Source organism: Gadus macrocephalus, chromosome 23 (assembly GCF_031168955.1).
Source record: "Gadus macrocephalus chromosome 23, ASM3116895v1".
In the NCBI taxonomy this organism is placed as follows: Eukaryota; Metazoa; Chordata; class Actinopteri; order Gadiformes; family Gadidae; genus Gadus; species Gadus macrocephalus.
Genome location: NC_082404.1, coordinates 6,926,106 through 6,946,188, shown reverse-complemented (window position 1 = coordinate 6,946,188; position 20,083 = coordinate 6,926,106). Strand labels below are relative to the sequence as shown.

Below are 20,083 nucleotides of genomic sequence, written 5' to 3'. Positions count from 1 at the left end.
CGTAGAATACTGTTACCACAAACTACCAGCGTTTGTACCATATATACCAGACGTCTACATCTGTTTTACCACATGTTGAAGCAAGACTTCCGCTGTTTGTTCCAGACCAGGACTCTGTCTGAGGAGAGCTTCTGGAGGAGCCGAGACGCTGGAGGACGACTAGGAATCGACCAGCAAGGATACCTCGTAAGTTTGTATTTACTTACTGCACATGGTTGACTTAAAGCGCAAAATACAGCTGTTGCTTTGACATTAACCAACTGCCGCTGTGTTTTCTTACTAGAACGTGTTTCTGGAGCGGAGGCGAGCTGGTGAGCCGTGAATCTGGAGGATGACCATCACTCTACCAATAAGGATTGTAAGGTTGTATTAACCAAACAAACTGGAAATAAAGGGCTTAAAAATAAGACAAACTACATGTTTGTTACCAGACTTTAGGGCCAGACTCGCGCTGTTTGTTCCAGACCAGGACTCTGGCTGAGGAGAGCTGATGGTGGAGCCAAGACTCGGGAGGACGACATCACTCCACCAACCAGGATCCTTCGTAAGTTTGCCTAAAATAAACCGAGTGGACTTGTTGTAATGCAGGATTAGTTTGTCCAGTACAAGTTATGGCATACTATTGTGGTTGTTTACCAGACAAACTACAGCTGCTAATTTGTTACGTGCCATTAGAGCCCAACTACTCCTGTGTTTGTGACCTTACATTAGAGCCCAACTACTACTGTGTTTGTTACCTTTCATTAGAGACAAACTACTACTGTGTTTGCTACCAGACCAGGAATCTGGAGGACTGATGGAGAAGCCGTACATCTGGAAGGCAAATCCTGAGGACCACCAGCACTACCATCAAGGATTCCTCACAAGTTTGCATTATCTGGACATAGTGGACTAGGTAGGTGCCAGGTTCAAGTCCTCAGAATACAGTGATGCGTCCTTGAGCAAGGTGCCCTAAAGCCTGCCTGCTCCTTAATGACTTATCTTTGGTGCAGATAATGTTGTATCTTTTGAATATTGAACCTAATCAATGTCCTTGTTTGGTCCGGGCAGTCGCACCTGAGCTGAACCTCACCTGATCCTGTTTGGTCGGGGGTAGACACACCTGAGCTAAACCCGCCCTGATCCTGACATCCTGCTGGTCCCGTCTCCTCAGTTCATCTGAGCCTCGTCCTCCAGAAGACCTGCTGAGCTCAGCAGTCTGAGGCTGATGGATCAATGACCTCCAGTGGGAGTGATCTTCTTGACCCCACATGTAACGTGTGCTTCCACACGCCTTTCCCTCACGTCTGTCACTAACCTCACTACTTCACTACTCACTACTGCTTCCTCTTTTCTTCCTTCTCTGTGGTTCAAACCGTTACACGGAAGGCGCGTCTTCCTGCCCTCAGAGGGTTTAGTGTTAGGGTTGAGGGTCAGGGTTTAGAGTCAGGGACAGAGCTGGTCAGGGAGGACTGCTTTTACACAAACCTCTTCACTTGCTTTCGGAATGGTTGTGACATTTTGAAAAGATTAATTTGGGAAAATGTTTTCCTCTGCTTTCCTTTAAAAAATTGTATCTAACTTCTGTCAAGTGTTTTTGTTTATATATTAAAATCCCACATTGACTTCTACATGTTTGGTGCGGTTCATTTAATTGTCCTTTAACTTGGTTAATGTCAAGCTAAACTCCTGCAATACATTTAATATACATGATTGTTATTAAGCAATGTTCACATAATCCATTTTGTAAAAATTATGAAACCTCCATATTACTACAAGCCAAGGAACAAGTATCTCGCTGTATTACATCCTGGAATAAACCATCTATTCAACCCTCTAATCCAACCTGTCAAGCTGCTTTGATTTCAACTTCAAGAATTACTACTACGACTGAAAAAACACAACGCAGAGTCTGTCTGAACAGTTTAGAAATAAGCTGAAATCTAACATTCGGTGCCGTGACACAGTCTTGAAGTGAGAAGACGATTGCCTCTGAAGATTGACCTGTGATCGAGAAGACCGCGCGCCCTGCCTGGGAAGACGTATCAACGCCTGCCCTGCTGAGGGACCCGCATCCACAACGCGGCTGAAACAGCGCATCTCCATGCACCACGTGGGAATCAACGGTGACTGAATCTCATTCCACACTCTCGACCAAGAGAAAAGAACAAGAAAGTAATCTTAAAATAATCTACACACACATAACTGATTATTATTTGTTTTACTATTAGGCTGCACTCCATTTGCTGAGTAATGAAGTTGTCATTAATGCCCTGTTTACACCTACCCGATAGTGGGCCCCGATGGTGCCCGATGGCTAAATCAGCAGCTATCGTTATAACATCGGCAAATAGCGTGGTTGCATCGGGAAACACCGTTACTCTTCCCGGGAACATCGTTAGACTACGGGAAGAAACGGGAAGAAATGCTCAATGATCGGGCAACAACGGGCAACATCGGCAAAGAACGAACATGTTTGTTAATTTTGGGTCTATCGGGGTAGAATCGGTTACCAGGTGTTGCTATGGGCTAATCGGCTATAATCGGGAATAGAACGGGAGTACAACGTAAGACATCGCAAATCGTTCGGGAATTTTCCTGGGCACATCGGCTATATTCGTTAATCTTCCGCGCTTTATCGTGTTTTATCGTCTTTATATCGGCAACCTCAACACACGAAAGACCCTCGAGAACCCTAGACAAATAACGATTGTGAGTGACCAGATTGTGTTAAGGAAGACCCTCAATCTGCCACTTGGGTATAAATAGGGGGTGATGGATGGATGTCCTACTTTTATAATTACAGGGTACTTCGCCCATTTAGAACCGGCGTTCTATTATTATAAAATCGCTATTGTAATATAAATAAATATATAAATAAATATCAGTCTAAACCAGTCTCCCCTTTGCCTTCTCCCGAAATGACGCCAAATGACGTCAAATGACGCCAAACGCACTTCGGGTGTCTTCCCTGGCATACATCGTTATGTTATCGTTATAACATCGGGTATGTGTAAATGCTACCCCGAAAAATTGACCCGATCATACATTTTTAGCCCGATGTCACCCGAATCACCCCGACTTCCACATCGGTGGTCCATCGGCCATTAGCGGCCATTAGCGGGATGGTGTAAACGGGGCATAAGAGCTTGACGAAGTGAGGACTTGTATTAGTGATTGAGAGCTCAATGATCACTGAATATACGCCAATAACTATTGAATTTGTTTGTTGAATAAGGCCTTTGGTCTGGGCTAAAGTCCTAGAAGCTGGGTTGGAGTCCTAGAATATTGTAATAGCATGTCATTCAAGTGATTTGTTCATCTTTGCTAGTTTGTCAATGTTGATACGTGTCCTGAATATAACTTAAGACGTTTGGTTTGCTCAGGGGTTTTGTTTTACGACTTGCTGGACAAGGAGTGAAACCGTATTTGTATTGAATTCACTGGTGAGGTTACATGAATCGCTAGATTTTTTTTGTTTGTGCTATGTTTTGATCCCCACCGAGGAATCGCATATATTGTTTTTAATTGAAGAGGGAAAAAGTGTGCCATCATCTGGTGTTGGCATACCGAGCTCCGTGGCAGACCTTTATTTGTTTTTTCTAAGCAGCGATTGGTCGCTAGTTTTAGCTTTGCATAGGAAGAAAAATATAGAAAAAAAGGCCGAAAGGTAGAGATCAAGGAAGTCGGAGAAAAGGTGGATCGAGATGAAGAAGTCAGGATTCGATTCCTGGCTGACAAGAAGAAGGAAATAGCCAGGGACCGAGAAAGATTCCCCCGGGCCCCAGTCCAACAGGGATAGAGAACGATTCATTCAGTCCGACAGGCAGAGAGAACCTCGACCATGCCACAACTGCGGACAAATTGGACACTGGATAAGAGAATGTAAAGCGCCTCGAAAGATGTACCGTGACCGCTCCAACGAGAGAGTAGGGGACGAAAACCGCTCAGACAAAATGAAGGAACTATGGAAGAAATTACAGGGGCAGAGTGCTGAAGAACTCAGCCGCATATGCGATTCAATGTCGGAAACCAACAATAACACCGACTTGGAATGACACTCGTTAGATTTGGCACGCAAACTGACTGATAGGGGGTGAAGAGTAGGGAGTGTTTGTTATTTTCATTCCTTTATTTTCACGAGAGGTTAATCTTCGAAAGATGCTAGGACTTTTGTCACCTTTGTCGCCTATCTAAGTGAGAATTCATGTTGGTTCCTTCTTGACACAACTGCTCAGCTTTAGAACATTTTATTTGTTTTATTTTATTTTTGAACAAAGGTTCAATCATTCATTCATTCACACAAGGTTTATTTAGAACTATGATGACTGATTACTGATATAACCATTTTCGAATCAAGCGATTTATTTTTGTCTGATCATTTTTCATTGTTTATCGAATCATTAAGACAATTACAATTTAACCATAGTTGATTATTATTACTGTTGGATGCTGTGACAATGCCTCCCCCATGACTGATACTGCACTTTTTCTTTGTTTCATGTTTCATCGTACCTGGGAGATCCAGCAGACACGGTCACTTGTTGAGTCCTTGGGATGTGTCCTTCAACTGAACTGTGTCTGTGTTTGTCCTGACGCCCTACTACGAACTTTCATCCTCATCCCCCATCACACCTGCGGTGGCCATCAACTGGAAAATAACTCTGTTGCAACTGCTACTCAAAACCAACTGAGTCATGCAGTATTGTCTGTGATGTTGTTGTGCCAAGCAGAGGGAGGTGTCTGGACAGTTGACTTTCTTGATTCTTTAAATTTTTTATGTTTTGGTTTTTGTCTTGAGGCAGCTGCTGGAGTAGAGCAGAGAGCATCACAAAGACCTTTACATAGCCTTCATCGACCTCAGCAAAGCTTTTGACACCGTCAAACGTGAGTTGCTCTGGAAATACCTCTGCAAACTTGGAGTACCACCCAAGTTTCTTAGCATCCTACAGTAGCTGCATGACGGGATGCAAGCCAGAGTGCTCACAGGAGAACTCCAGTCAGAGTTTTTCAAGGTAAACGTTGGGGTGAAGCAAGGCTGTGTCTTGGATCCGGTGCTCTTTAATATCCTCTCTGCCATCACCTGCCTCTTTCACAGTGTCATGGGACATGAAGACGGTGTCCGTGTGGAATACCGCCTTGATGGAAGCCTCTTCAACATCCGTCGGCTCCAGGCCCACACAAAGACAAAGACCCGCCAAATCTGTGAGCTTCAGTATGCTGATGACTGTGCCATCTTAGCTCACAGCCCGGACTATATGCTGCACGCCCTCAACACAACTGATCCGTACCAATCCTTTGGCCTACAGATTAATATAAAAAAAACCGAGGTCATGACCCATCTCAAACCCCCCAGCCCCCCCCAGCCCCACACAGTGTTCCACTTAAAACAGTGGATCACTTCACTTACCTTGGCTCCACTTTGTCCTCATGCTGCTCCCTTTACACAGAAATACACACCCGGATCAATTAAGCATCATCATCATTTGGACGCCTGCGCAGCAGGGTTTTTGAAAACCGTAAATTGAAGGTCAGTACCAAGGTCGCTGTTTACAACTCGCTATGTCTCTCCACTCTGCTTTATGGGGCAAAGTCATGGACCCCATACCGCCAGCACATCAGCAACCTAGAGGCCTTCCATATACGCTGCCTACAGAAGATCCTCGGTCTGTCCTGGGAAGATCGAATCTTACGCATGCCTGAACATCGCCTGCCCCGCCAAGTCCTCTACAGCCAACTAATGGGCGCAAAGCGATCCGCTGGAGGGCAAAAGTGGCGCTTTAAGGACTACACCCGGGACCTCCTAAAGCGAGCGAACATTTCCCTCACACAGCTCACTCAACAGACCAGCCTGGCAGGTAAATTGTGCTACTGCAGTTTGTCAAATTCACCAAACCAACCAAGACCGACGTTCCGAGAGGCGCAGCCAGAGACACGAGCGGGCAGCAGATATCTTTCTTGCATCTGCTTTCCCTTGCTCCATCTGCGGATGAATGTGCGGCTCAAGGATCGGACTCTACGCCCATGAGAAGTGGCACCAGTGGCAATGTCGCTGACGTTGAAAGATAAAACATGAAGGTCCTGTTCATTGTGGTCTAAAAGGTAATCATATGTTCTAGGCCCATGAGTTACCAGGGTTCAGGTTAACTCTGCTGCGTGAGGAGGAAGTCTATTCTTGTTTTCTGTCAAACCGAACACAAGTGTATGATGAACTGAAACCGCAGACCAGATGTCAAACCAGCAACGCCTTCTATCGTAAGTGGTTATATTTTCTTAACCTTTATTTCAATTCTTAACACGTCTTTCATAGATTTTCTTTGCATGAACTTTTTCATTGTTGACCTGCAGGTGTGTTTAAATATCTCCCAGAATAACAGAGTGAGAGAGAGGACACACTATGACTCTAATATCAGCAGCAAGTGGATTTCTAGCTTTCCTTCTGTCAGCACCAGGTAGGTTTATTTACATTGTGATGATTCAGTTGAGCATTTTCAATAACATGACAACCAAGCAACTGGAATGAGGAGATGGTGAAACCACAGCATGTTGGAGATAGAATTATAGTAAACAGAACATTAAGGAATCACCCTCAAGAACACTGTTTCATTAAACAGACCACGAGAATAGAGAATGGTCCACTTCCTATGCTTCAGTTATGGTTCATTAGTCATGGAAAAATGCCACTTCACTGCAAGTTGTATACAGCCTCTTGCAGTGAAAGTACTTTACTGGGTTTTAGATCAAAATACTGTGTGAATTATCTTTCAGAATATATATTTGCTTTTGGGATTTGATGGCCATTTCCTTGTTATTAGGCTAACATGTTCATTTAGGTATTTTTGGACTTTTGAAAAATATAAATGTCAAAAGTTACTGTTTGTCCCCCATTTATTCTAATAACGACGGTTTAGGCATGGAATATCAATCTTGGAATTCCATGTTGGAATTCTCCTCACCACAACTCTTATATCCTTCTTTCCTCCCCTAGTGTCCAATCCTATCCTTGTCTCCTCTCCTCTAAATTCTAGCCTCCACATCTAAGTAATTAAAAAAAAGTATGGTCACATTGCCACAAAATAAGCACATAGACTATAGGGCAGAGGCCTACAGAGACTAAACACAGCCTAAACCACCATATTTCATTAACTGTTTGCTGGATGCTTATTGCTGGATGAATTAATGTTAAATCATGAATTATTAATATACCCTTATTATAAAGTTTTCATAGCTAATTTCAATGAATGTCATGACCTGTTGCAATGGCAAATTATGAAATTACGGTCTTTAACCCAATCTTACTTTTGATTCAAATAAAAAATGTACTATATCTATATTTCAATTCCTGAATCCAGGGGGGGGGGGGGGTTGAACTTGATACCTCCCCTGGCTACTCCACTAGTGTCCTGTGATGTGGAACGCTCCTCTCACAGCTCAGGCCTAAAAAAATAATTTGTTTGGTTCCGGTTTCCGACCGACCCTGTCAATTTATGTGCGACCCAAATTATTTTATGAGCTTTAAAAAAAAATTATATATATATATATATATATTTTTTTTTTATGCAAACTATAATCACGTTTTGGTACAGCACCTCTTCATTCTGTACAAGGATGAGCGAATTTTCTCGTTTTTAAATGAAAACAACCTACCTATCATTCGCTGCCACTGGAAAAAATAAAATAAAAAAATAAAATAAATTCCCTACCTACCCATGACCTCAACTGACAACCAACAGGAATCAAACTTTTTTTTTTTTTAGGTCAGCATGTATCTGTAGTTTCCATCTCGACCCACCAGCCTCCATCTCTTTATGTATCTTCTGGTCTGTTCATCAGGTGAACCTCTGTGTCTTGGTCATTCTCAATGAGATGCGTTTGTTTTTTCACAGTGCTTCAGGGTAATGGTGACTGGAGAGTTACGTACTCATCTAGTAATGTCTGCGCTTTAAGAGGAGCAATGGTTGACATCAACTGCACTTATGAATACCCTGACAACGTACAGTACCTCCTGACCACTGTCAGAACACTGTGGTTTACTAAAGGAGACAAGTATCAGCCAGTTGATCTGGAACACGATACAGACTATACAGGTCGTGTTGAATCCAGCTGTGGAGAGGTCAGCTGTACCGGGTCCAGATGTCATGGAACATGTTCCCTGAGAATCGAAGACCTGAGACAGAGTGACTCTGCTGTCTACAAGTTTAGGTTCACAACAAACCAACCAAGTGGGAAATATACTGGGGACCTTGGAGTGACGTTATCCTTAACAGGTAAACTTGGATTACCAATAAGTGGTGTGTGTGTGTGCGCGTGTCTGTGTCTGTGTCTGTGTGTTCTTAATTATTTAGAATAATTGTGTGTAATTTGATCTCACACCCAGACCTCCAGGTGAAGGTGTCCTTTCTTTACCCTGAAAATCCTACCTGGGCAGAGCTGGAGTGTCACAGCATGTGTGGTCTAGCTGGTGACCCTCCCTACATCTGGTTCAGGAATGGACAGAATGTAGGACAGGGAATAAACTACTGGGAGTATATTCAGTCTGAAGGGAGCTATTCATGTGCTGTTGAAGGATACGAACATCTCACCTCTCCTTTAGTGTGTAAGTTCACTCCACAGTACACTGACATGATACCAGATGTAATGGACCTTTTAGAGTACATAACTATGGTTACTATGAATGACTGCAGAGCCTGTTCAAAACAGGCCTGTTCTGAAAGGGCCGATGGCCTTGACTCCTGTTTTGATGCTTGCAGCTTTCTCGGCAGATGCTCATTTATTTATTTTTTATTGCCTTTTTACGATTATTTTCTCAATGAGAATTCTTTATAATTCTCAATGAGATGTGTTTGTTTTTTCACAGTTCTTCAGGGTAATGGTGACTGGACAGTTACATACTCATCTAGTAATGTCTGTGCTTTAAGAGGAGCAATGGTTGACATCAACTGCACCTATGAATACCCTGACGACGTACAGTACCGCCCTAACACAGTCAGAACACTGTGGTTTACTAAAGGAGACAAGTATCAGCCAGTTGATCTGGAACACGATACAGACTATACAGGTCGTGTTGAATCCAGCTGTGAAGAGGTCAGCTGTACCGGGTCCAGATGTCATGGAACATGTACCCTGAGAATCAAAGCCCTGAGACAGAGTGACTCTGCTGTCTACAAGTTTACGTTCACAACAAATCAACTAGGTTTGGAATATATTGGTAACCCCGGAGTGATGTTATCTGTAACAGGTAAACTATGATGAGTCTAATGTGTGTGTGTGTGTGTGTGTGTGTGTGTGTGTGTGTGTGTGTGTGTGTGTGTGTGTGTGTGTGTGTGTGTGTGTGTGTGTGTGTGTGTGTGTGTGTGTGTGTGTGTGTGTGTGGTCTTGTGTGGGTGTTGTCTTACTGTATCTTACATTTTTTACATAATTGTGTGAAACTTCACTCACTCAGGTCTAAAGGTAAAGGTGTCCTTTCTTTACCCAACTGATCCTTCCTATGCAAAGCTGGAGTGTCACAGTATGTGTGGCCTAGCTGGTGACCCTCCATACATCTGGTTCAGGAATGGACAGAATGTAGGACAGCGAGTGAACTACTGGGCCTACATTCAGTCTGGAGACAGCTATTCATGTGCTTTTGAAGGATATGAACGTCTCCGCTCTCCTTTAGTGTGTAAGTCCACTCCACATGATCCCAGGTATAATTGTACCTTTTGGGTGTGAACTACATGTCATTTTTCATGAATGGATCCAAACTGCCGGAATTTTTTTAAATTAATGAAATTTTAACTGTTAACAGACCCTCCAAAGACCCCCTCAGTGACCATGAGTCCCTCTGGTGAAGTAGAGGAGGGCAGTTCAGTGACTCTGAGCTGCAGCAGTGATGCCAACCCAGCAGCTAACTACACCTGGTTCAAGGAACATGAAATCCCAGTGAAAGAATCAGGACAGAACTACACCATCACTTATATTACATCTGAGCATGAAGAAAACTATTACTGCCAAGCTCATAATGCAATCGGACAGCATAATTCCACCTCAGTGTTCATTAAAGGTAATTATTCAATTAAAAGACACACACACCTAAACAGTTAAACAGTGGCATATTTATGTCGCAGTTTGTCATCAGTGTTTGAAATCAACTGACTATGTACCAGTGGCGACATCATCATCATGGACAACAACAGGAGCTGTGGGAACCATTTTTGTCTTACTGGCCACCATACTCCTCCTCGTCTTCCTCTGGATGAGGTGATATTTATTTTCTTAATTTCCATTCCTTTACTTCTCCTGTGCCTTCTTCTTCATCTCTCTGTTCTCTTCTCCAGAAAAAAGAGGGCCTCCAGTAAAGCATGTGGACAGGGAGGAAGGCCAGATACTGTGGAGGAGGTGAGACACAGGAAGCCATTTATTACTAACCCATCCTTACTACTAAGACACACGGGGGATATACCCTGAGTGTCAAGGCGGGTCCTGGCGGGGCAGCAAAAGACAAAGAGGTATAGATACAATTGCAGACAACTCAGGAAAATAACGAACTGGGCTTTTAATAAGGAAACTCAAAATCTCTGTTCCGTGAACAGGCCGAAAAATACATTGAAATTTGGGAACCAAGAGGAACCAAGAACATGACAAAAATAAAGATCTGACAAGGGAACTAAGGAGGTGACCTAGTATGTATGGGGAGGGATTGATACAGGAATGATTTAAAGGTGGGAAGGTAGACAAGGACACACAGGTGAGGGGAATGAGGTGATTGCAGGCAGGATACGTAAGGTGAGGGAATGATCTGGTTGACAAGGGGATAACGAACACTAAACAAAATATGGTAAAGGGAAATTAGGCAATTTTTTATTTATTTTTGGGTTTCTCGTGAGCACGAGAAAGTATCTGGTGCTTACGAGAAAGTATCTCGTAGGCCTACGCATATCACTGGCTGTGTGTGTTTGTGTGTGTGTGTGTGTGTGTGTGTGACGTCAGCAAGTGAGTGGACGATCGAGGAGAGCGAGCGATAGTGTGCGTGTCAGTTTAGTGAAGTAATGAACAAGTCCGGTTGTGAGTAAGAAAGAATAAAGTACCCAGCCTATCAAGGATCGGTGGCCGCTACATCCCGACCATATTCCGACCTATAAGCAGACCCACTGCCGGTCAAAGTGAAGGGTGTTTCCCCCGAGAGAGCATCGGCCCTGGAGGGAACGTCTCCCCTGTGGAGGCGGAGCGCAAGAGGGTATCCTATACGTGCTCCAATAGTGCAAGATACAAATAAAGCACATTCATTTGAATGATTTTAGCTTGTGTGTGATTTATTGCGGGCACGGGTCGGTTAACAGGACAAATATTAACGGGTCTCGGCGGGTGCGGATTTCATTTTGATATTATCACGGGTGATGGGGCGGATCTGGTGCTGGACATCGCGGGTGCGGGTCTCAAAAAATTGACCCGTGCAGGACTCTAGGCCTAGGCTATTGGAAATAAACAAAATATCCGAAAGCAGAGTTGGTTGGGCCGCATTTGCCATTTCAGCATCATGGACAGCATCGTCTATTATCGATGGTTATCGATGGTGGTGGTTAGTGAGGTCCCCCCTTCACTTTAGGCGTCTTTGAGTGTTATTAATTATTATTATTATTCATGTTTAACCTCTGTTTTCCTTTTATTCCTAGTCTGTTTTGCATAGTTTTGAATGATGACTATATGCTCTGTAAGGTGACCTTGGGTGTCTTGAAAGGCGCCTCTAAATTAAATGTATTATTATTATTATTATTATCGTAGCTCAGCTGACGTGGAAAACCATCTGACCTACCAGATCTATGGATCTACCATGCGACTGTTTGGGCTACATATTCCTTTAGAGAAACTTTGTCGTGCGGACCCAACCAACGCGCCCAAATGCGGCCCAACCAACTCTCAAAACCCACTCTCAAAACAATGGTGGGGTCATCTGAGAATAGAAACGTGACAAAGTTTGTTTGTGAAAAAAGTTTGTTTGTGAAAAGGTTGAGATTCAGGATGAGTGCTAGGGTGAGATCTGGAGGAAAAACTATTATCTTGAGGTACGTCTGCCAGTGTGCAGAATGAGAAGATGGAAATGATTGATGTCTAATCTGGTTTTAAAGAAGCAAATGACGATGTTGTTAAAGGACAAAAGCCCAACAGTTGGAGGAAACGTTGCAGGAAGGACTTCAAGTGAGGCCTACAGCAGCCTGCATGGTGGGACCACTAGTCAGCACCAAGGGTCTCTTGATGAACCAGAAACACATGACCTCCAGGACTGCATTCAGGAAGTGTTTTCTAAATGTTCTCTTCTGTACTCACTCCCCATCAGCTACTTCCTGTTCCTGTGTATGAAAACGTCTCAGCTCGGACCAATCACTTGGCTCCTGCAGCACAGAGAGAACCAATAGAAGAGCAGGATGACCATCACTCTGCCATCATCCACACCTCTCTCTCAGAGAACCAGGAAGTCCCTCGCTGGTTGGCTGGCTCCCGTGTCCAATCAAACCACACAGATGAGGTCCTTTACTCTGTGGTCAAAATAGACTCTTTAAGTAATCAACCCAATGGATCTGCTTTACAAGGAGGCTGAAGTTCATATCTCCTGTCTTCTTTCAGGGACCAGGTCCAGACAGAGATGGGAGGAACCTCCCAGTTGTAAGCGCCGTCAAATCAACACCCCAGAGTGCGAACCAGTAGCGGCAGCAGGATTTAAATAGTGGGACTCAGTATAGTGTCTCATTCATTCAGGTGAAACTGGACAATACTTTGGCTGATTGTTTGCTGCATATCCTACTGCACTTTGTTTCCTGTGCAGTATAATGCTATTTTCTACATCTCTATCATTAAGATGGGATCTTTGCATTTTCTTAATTGTATTTTTTGAGTTTGGTGATCCTGTGATGGTCTTTTCCATTATTGCGCTATATTAATCAAATGATAACATGAATATGAAAGTATCCAATCACATTGGAGTTTTAAAAAGGTAATCTTAAGTAATGCTTACATTATCAATAAAAAAAGCCTTTCATGCCTCATTGACATGACCAAAGGGGAACTATTAAACACTATTATGCACGAAACATGGTGTTGAATGTTCTGTTGACAGAGTAGTTCTCAGGCTTCATGATAATTCTGATGCTTTTTCTTTGTCCTTTACATTTATTTCGTTCAGCTAACTGCATGATGACCTGGAACCCCAAACGATGTTGTAGTTTCTTGACTTTATTTCATTGCTTGACATATATATTGCATAACTATATATAACTGGCCGGTTGGCTGTCCCGCTTGCTCCACAGATGCTAATGGAGCTTCTTGACTCCGAAAACGTTGACGTACATTTTCTATTCACCACAAATTAGTTTTTTTTCCTGAACAATGTGGAGGGAGGGAGGAAATTAGGGAGGGTTTTGAGGATGCTTTACTGTATGGTGGTCTGATGATACAAATTGTCTTTGTGAAAATAAAGGAGAAAGTATTGTTTAAAAAGAAAATCATCAAATCAAAGGTGAACACATGAGTGTTGGGGATAGCATTTGAGAAGTAAGACTCACAACAGACTTGACAAAAGGGAAAACTATGAAAAACCATGGTGCAAGTGTGTGTGTGTGTGTGTGTGTTCGTGTGTACATGTTTACCTGCCTACCTGCGTATGTGTGAGTAAGGAGCAGAAGGACCCAAGAATAATAACAATATTATAAAAAAGCACAAGTTCAAACAAGAAACAACTTTGTACCGTTCATTGTGGTCTAAAAAGGTGATTCTTTGATACGCCCAGTCGTTACCGGGCTTCTTTTGCTTCTTCTGTGAATCATGGTGTGAAGAGGAAGGAAGTCTTTCAATGCTGTTTGGTGTCTTTTCGGCTAACTACATGAACTGGAACCACAGACTAGAAGTCAGAACAGCTTCCTTCTCTACACTAACTTGTATTGCTATGGTTAATGAATCTTATTCATAGAGTTTTGCTTGTATGTCGTTTTTAATTGTTTATTTGTTTTTTTATTCAGGTGTGTTTAAATATCTCCCAGAACAACATAGTGAGAGAGGAGAGGAATCACTATGAATAGATCAGCAGCAAGAGGATTTCTAGCTTTCCTTCTATCAGTACCAGGTTGGTTCATTTACATCGTTAACATATAACTGTTTCAATAACATGACAACCAAGCAACTAGAACGAGGAGAGGGTGAAACCACAGCATTTTGAAGATGGAATACTAGCAAACAGAACATTAAAGAATCACCATCTAGAACGCTGTGTTTGGTTAAACAGACCACGAGAACAGAGAACGGTCCACAGTCATTGTAAAATACCACTTTGTTGCAGGTTGTATACAGCCTCTTGAATTGAAGGTACTGTTTTTAAGATAACAATACTTTCCTGGTTGCTAGACGATCATGAACGATATATACATTATGGGGTTATATTAGTTAATTTTCGACTTTTCAACTTTTGAAAAGAGTTAAATATCGAAAGCTACTGTTTTACCCCTATTCATTCTATTAATGATGATTTAGACAAGAATTCTGCTGCAATGTTAGAATTCAGATCCACTGATAAGGTAGACACTGCATGCCATCTCCTTAGCTCTCTCATGCTCTCCTCTCCTTCTACTCGTCTCTACTCCCCTCTTTTCCTTCTCTCTCACCACTATTCCCTCTTCCTCTCCATGTCCCAATCCTTTCCTCTTCTCCTCTCCTCACCTCTTCTCCTCTACATTCCTTGTCTCTACATCTGAGTAATGACAAAGCTTATGGTCACATTGCCACAAAAGAAGCACATAGACTTTAGGGCCGAGGCCTCCAGAGACTAAGCACAGTAGCCTCCACTACCCTGTTACGCATTGGGGCTGCAGCGACCAATAGGTGCTCTACCAAATCCTAGCACGGTGCTAATCATCCGCGGTGCTTAGGTTGTCAATGCCTATTCATTCCCTTCACTCCCCTCACTCCCTGCTGTATCTTCGTTTGTCGAGTTGTATTTTGCCGGAACGTGGATCCTAGTTTAGACTTTTAAGAATAGTGTATTTGAGACACTATTCTTACCTTTATTTTCATGCGGAAAGTCTGTTTTTTGTACTGTGTTTGTACTTACTTCCCCGAAGAAGTCATTTTGTTTTTACAAACACATGGCTGTCTGCTGCCTCTTCTTTCCGCACATGGATCCACACCTTACTCAGCCCATAACACTACCCTGTTTCATGAACTGTTAGTGTGTTATTCAGTTAGTAATAACACACACTACCCCCCCACCCCCTCCACCCCAGCTCAGTGGTCAGGATGTATCTGTAGTTTCCATCTCCACCCACCAGCCTCCATCTCTTTATGTATCTTCTGGTCTGTTCATCAGGTGAACCTCTGTGTCTTGTTCATTCTCAATGAAATGTGTTTGTTTTTTCACAGTGCTTCAGGGTAATGGTGACTGGACAGTTACGTACTCATCTAGTAATGTCTGTGCTTTAAGAGGAGCAACGGTTGACATCATCTGCACTTATGAATACCCTGACAACGTACAGTACCTCCCTAACACAGTCAGAACACTGTGGTTTACTAAAGGAGACAAGTATCAGCCAGTTGATTTGCTAAGTGATTCAGACTATACAGGTCGTGTTGAATCCAGCTGTGGAGAGGTCAGCTGTACCGGGTCCAGATGTCATGGAACATGTACCCTGAGAATCGGAGACCTGAGACAGAGTGACTCTGCTGTCTACAAGTTTAGGTTCACAACAAACCAACCAGGAGGGGAATATACTGGTGACCCTGGAGTGATGTTATCTGTAACAGGTAACCTATGATGAGTCTGGTGTGTGTGTGTGTGTGTGTGTGTGTGTGTGTGTGTTATGTTTATTTGTTTGTGTTTATTGTTTGTGTGTGTGGCTGTGTTGGTTCTAGAAAGGTTATTTTGTGTAATATTATCTTAATTTAGAATGATAATGTAGAACTTGTTCTTACGCACAGATCTCCAGGTGAAGGTGTCCTTTCTTTACCCTACCAGTCCTACCTGGGCAGAGCTGAAGTGTCACAGTATGTGTGATCTAGCTGGTGACCCTCCCTACATCTGGTTCAGGAATCGACAGAATGTAGGACAGAGAATAAACTACTGGGAGTATATTCAGTCTGAAGGGAGCTATTCATGTGCTGTTGAAGGATACGAACATCTCCGCTCTCCTGTAGTGTGTAAGTCTATTCAACAATACACTGACATGATACCAGACGTAATGGACCTTTGAGGGTACAGAACTACATGTTACTATGAACGAGTGCAGAGCCCGTTCAAACGGGCCTCTTCAGAACGGACCGATTGCTTAGGCTCTCGTATTGCTGCTTGCAGCTTTTTCGAGTGTCGCTCCTTTAAAACACTTCACCCTCGACACGGCACTTCCTGTGTTCAAAGTAATACACCCGCCAAGTGAGAAGTAGATCAAATGAACAGTTGTCGAGAAAACTGAAGGACATGCAGACAATGTAACGGGGGGGGGGGGGGTTAGGCAGAACCCAAGTGCACAGACAGACGACAGTTGTAAAACAGTTTCAAGGATTTATTCCGGTACAGGATCGGGCAGGCAGAGAGCAGACTGTAAGTCACCGACAGGTGGGCAGGGAATCGTCGGTGGGTCAGCAGGCGAGGAGTCGGCAACGGGAGGGCAGAAGAGCAGATCGGGAGTCGGGAACTGGACAGCAGACAGACCGACAGGGACTCGACGTCGGGCGGGAGGTCAGGCAGGCGAAGGGTCGGTAACAGGAAGTCAGGCTGGTGGATCAGGAGACGGGGACAGAGGAGCAGACAGACCTACAGGGACTGGACGGCAGGCAGGAGGTCAGACGGGTGAGGGTTCGTTAACAGGCAGAGTGATGTAGACAAAGTCAATCGGGAGTTGCGGGAAAGCTCTGAATGAAACAGACCATCTGGCAAGGACTGAGTGAAAGGAGAGGACTGTTATAGGCGGAGCACAGGTGAGGTTGGTTGGGTTAATTAGGGGAGATCATGGTGGCAGGCAGGTGAATGGGAAAACCAGGGGCGGACCATGACAGACACAGAAAATCGACTTATTATGTTTAGAATAAAATGTCAGTTGTACATCCAGCATCCAGGTAAATTGAACGAGTAAACTGCTGAACTACAGGGCAAGTGTGTGAAGTAGATCAGATGAACCGTTCCTGAGCTATTTGAGGGACATTGTACATATTCCTAACTTTATTGGTAGATGCACCGAAAATCTCTGCATTTTATAAAATTAATGAAATGTAACTTTTAACAGATGCCTTTACAATTGTTTTATTTTTGTATTTCTGTCTTTCAGGGGGGGTTGAAAAACTCCCCCCATGGGTACTCCACTAGTGTCACATGATGTTCTGGAATATTTCTTTCACAGCTCAGTGGTCAGCATGTATCTGTAGTTTCCATCTCCACCCATCAGCCTCCATCTCCTTATGTATCTTATGATCTGTTCATCAGGTGAACCTCTGTGTCTTGTCCATGTGTTGTTGTTTTTTTACAGGGCTTCAGGGTAAGGGGGACCGGACAGTTACTTACTCATCTAGTAATGTCTGTGCTTTAAGAGGAACAAAAGTTGACATAAGTTTTACTTATGAATACCCTGACTACGTACAGTACCGCCCTAACACAGTCAATACACTGTGGTTTACTAAAGGAGACAAGTATCAGCCAGTTGATCTGAAGCACAATGCAGACTATACAGGTCGTGCCGTATACAGCTGTGAAGAGGTCAGCTGTACCGGGTCCAGATGTCATGGAACATGTACCCTGAGAATCAACGACCTGAGACAGAGTGACTCTGCTGTCTACAAGTTTAGATTCACAACAAACCAACCAGGTGGGGAATATACTGGTGACCCTGGAGTGACGTTATCTGTAACAGGTAAACTATGATGAGTCTAGTGTGTTTGTGTGTCTGTGTGTGTGTGTTTGTGTGTGTGTGTGTGTGTGTGGAAGGTTGGGTGGGTGGGTTGGTTTGTTGTAGAAAAGTAGTTTGCGTTGTGTGTTTTGTAAACACACAAAACACAAAATTACTTATTCATTTCTGTCATTGGTTCTCATTCCCAGACCTCCAGGTGAAGGTGTCCTTTCCTGACCCTACCATTCCTACCGGGGCAAAGCTGGAGTGTCGCAGTATGTGTGGTCTAGCTGGTGACCCTCCCTACATCTGGTTCAGGAATGGACAGAATGTAAAACAGGGATTGTTCTACTCGGTCAAACCTCAGTCTGGAGACAGCTTCTCATGTGCTGTGAAAGGATACGATCTCCGCTCTCCTCTACTCTGTAAGTCCACACCGCAGTACAACTGATGTACTGTGACATGATACCAGACGTAACAAACCTTTGAGGCTATTGCTAAAGAACTTAATGTCGATTTACAGTTATTTTGTATAATTAATTAAATTAAATATTAACAGATACTCCAAAGACCCCCTCAGTGACCGTGAGACCCTCTGGTGAAATAGAGGAGGGCAGTTCAGTGACTCTGAGCTGCAGCAGTGATGCCAACCCAGCAGCTGAGTACACCTGGTTCAAGGTTGATACAGATCGTTCCTCCAGAAAGATGAACCAGGGACCACAGCTTGTCTTTAGCAACATCCTGTCTTCAGACTCTGGACAGTATCGCTGTGACGCTAAGAATGAGCTCGGGAAAGAATATGCCTACCACTCTCTTGAAGTCAAATGTGAGTAAAAGCATAGTACAAAATGAGCTTAACTTTGTTAGCCTTAATTATTAACCAAAACTTTGCCACATTGTGATTTTGATGATAAATAATAATGTAATTTATATAAATGCTGTTTTTACATGTTCCTTTGTTTCTTCAGATGGGCCTAAACACGTATATATTAATTCAAGTCCCTCTGGTGAAATAGAGGAGGGCAGTTCAGTGACTCTGAGCTGCAGCAGTGATGCCAACCCAGCAGCTGAGTACACCTGGTTCAAGAACAACCAACCTCTGCCCTGGGAACCAAGTCAACCTCATACCTTCCCCTCAGTCCGCCCTGAAGACAGAGGAACGTACCGCTGTCACACAGAGAACAAATATGGACAACTGAGCTCTAACTCAATATTCATGGATGTCCAGTGTGAGTTGAATATTGGACTAATATGTTAACACCTTTTCTATATCTTGTCTTTAAAATGTAGAGCTGATATTCATGTATTACTGCTTGCCTGTAAACAACATTGACTCACTTATTATGCTAGTATACCCAAGTGGGTGCTACACACTGGTGGTGGTTAGTGAGGTCCCTCTACACTGTAAAGCATTTTTTGAGTGTCTAAAAAAGCACTATATAAATTCAATCCATTATTATTGTTATTGCAGATTCATAACTTAAGGATGGATATTGTTATTTATTGTTCCTAACAGATGCTCCAAAGACCCCCTCAGTGACCGTGAGTCCCTCTGGTGAAATAAAGGAGGGCAGTTCAGTGACTCTGAGCTGCAGCAGTGATGCCAACCCAGCAGCTGAGTACACCTGGTTCAAGGAACATGAAGACTCAGTGAGAGAATCAGGACAGAACTACACCATCACTAATATCACATCTGAGCATGGAGGAAACTTTTACTGCCAAGCCCATAATGCAATCGGACTTCATAATGCTACCTTTTTGTTAATCCAAGGTAATTTCTAATTTAAAAGAAACACACAACTTTTAAATAGTCTGAGGCCCACAGTTAAACATTTGCCTATTTATGTTGCGTTTTGCCAACGGTGTTTGAAATCAACTGACTATGTTCCAGTGACATCATCATCATCATCATCATCTCATCGAGCAATGGTAGCTGTAACAACCATTGCTGTCTTACTGGCCACTGTAATCCTCCTCGTCTTCCTCTGGATGAGGTAAGATATCTTCCTCGTTTCACATTCCTTCATTTGTCCTGTTGCTCCTTCACCTCTCTGTTCTCTTCTCTAGAAGAAAGAGGGCCTCGAGTAAAGCATGTGGACAGGGAGGAAGGCCAGATACTGTGGAGGAGGTGAGACACAGGAAGCCATTTATTATTAACCCATCCTTTACTAAGACACACAATGGAAATACCCTGAGGCCACAGCACACCACACCGAGACCCTGTGGCCACACAAGAGACTTCTAGTTGTTTCCTGAGTGACTGTCCATCT

General features: G+C 43.4%; 2 protein-coding genes and 1 long non-coding RNA gene across 3 annotated transcripts in view; all 3 read left to right on the top strand.

Annotated features, from left to right (window-relative positions):
• Positions 1-283: 283 nt before the first annotated feature.
• Positions 284-1,610, top strand: LOC132452698 (uncharacterized). The gene is made up of 4 exons (XR_009524471.1): positions 284-358; positions 432-544; positions 777-895; positions 1,051-1,610. It is a non-coding gene; the product is annotated as an uncharacterized LOC132452698 (long non-coding RNA).
• A 4,490-nt stretch (positions 1,611-6,100) lies between these two features.
• On the top strand, positions 6,101-12,986 carry LOC132452624 (uncharacterized). Its single transcript, XM_060045323.1, has 10 exons — positions 6,101-6,431; positions 7,866-8,246; positions 8,357-8,575; positions 8,837-9,217; positions 9,422-9,640; positions 9,767-10,021; positions 10,125-10,218; positions 10,296-10,356; positions 12,293-12,481; positions 12,580-12,986. The coding sequence occupies exons 1-10, from the start codon at positions 6,377-6,379 to the stop codon at positions 12,658-12,660; spliced, it is 1,935 nt and encodes a 644-aa protein (XP_059901306.1). The 5' UTR covers positions 6,101-6,376; the 3' UTR covers positions 12,661-12,986.
• Positions 12,987-13,750: 764 nt separating this feature from the next.
• The window catches only part of LOC132452623 (sialic acid-binding Ig-like lectin 14), a 37,108-nt gene continuing 30,775 nt past the window's right edge, over positions 13,751-20,083 (top strand). Inside the window, exons 1-4 of the mRNA XM_060045319.1 lie at positions 13,751-14,071; positions 15,361-15,741; positions 15,916-16,134; positions 17,457-17,837. Coding sequence (XP_059901302.1) covers positions 14,020-14,071; positions 15,361-15,741; positions 15,916-16,134; positions 17,457-17,837 — 1,033 coding nt within the window. The 5' untranslated portion in view covers positions 13,751-14,019. The remainder of the gene's footprint in view (positions 14,072-15,360; positions 15,742-15,915; positions 16,135-17,456; positions 17,838-20,083) is intronic.

Bases quoted from the DNA above. Each gene is read 5' to 3' on its own strand.
- LOC132452624 (XM_060045323.1), top strand. From the start codon at position 6,377: ATGACTCTAATATCAGCAGCAAGTGGATTTCTAGCTTTCCTTCTGTCA. The intron at 6,432-7,865 runs GTAGGTTTATTT...GTTTTTTCACAG, and splicing joins TTTCCTTCTGTCAGCACCAG to TGCTTCAGGGTAATGGTGAC. The intron at 8,576-8,836 runs GTAAGTTCACTC...GTTTTTTCACAG, and splicing joins TCTCACCTCTCCTTTAGTGT to TTCTTCAGGGTAATGGTGAC.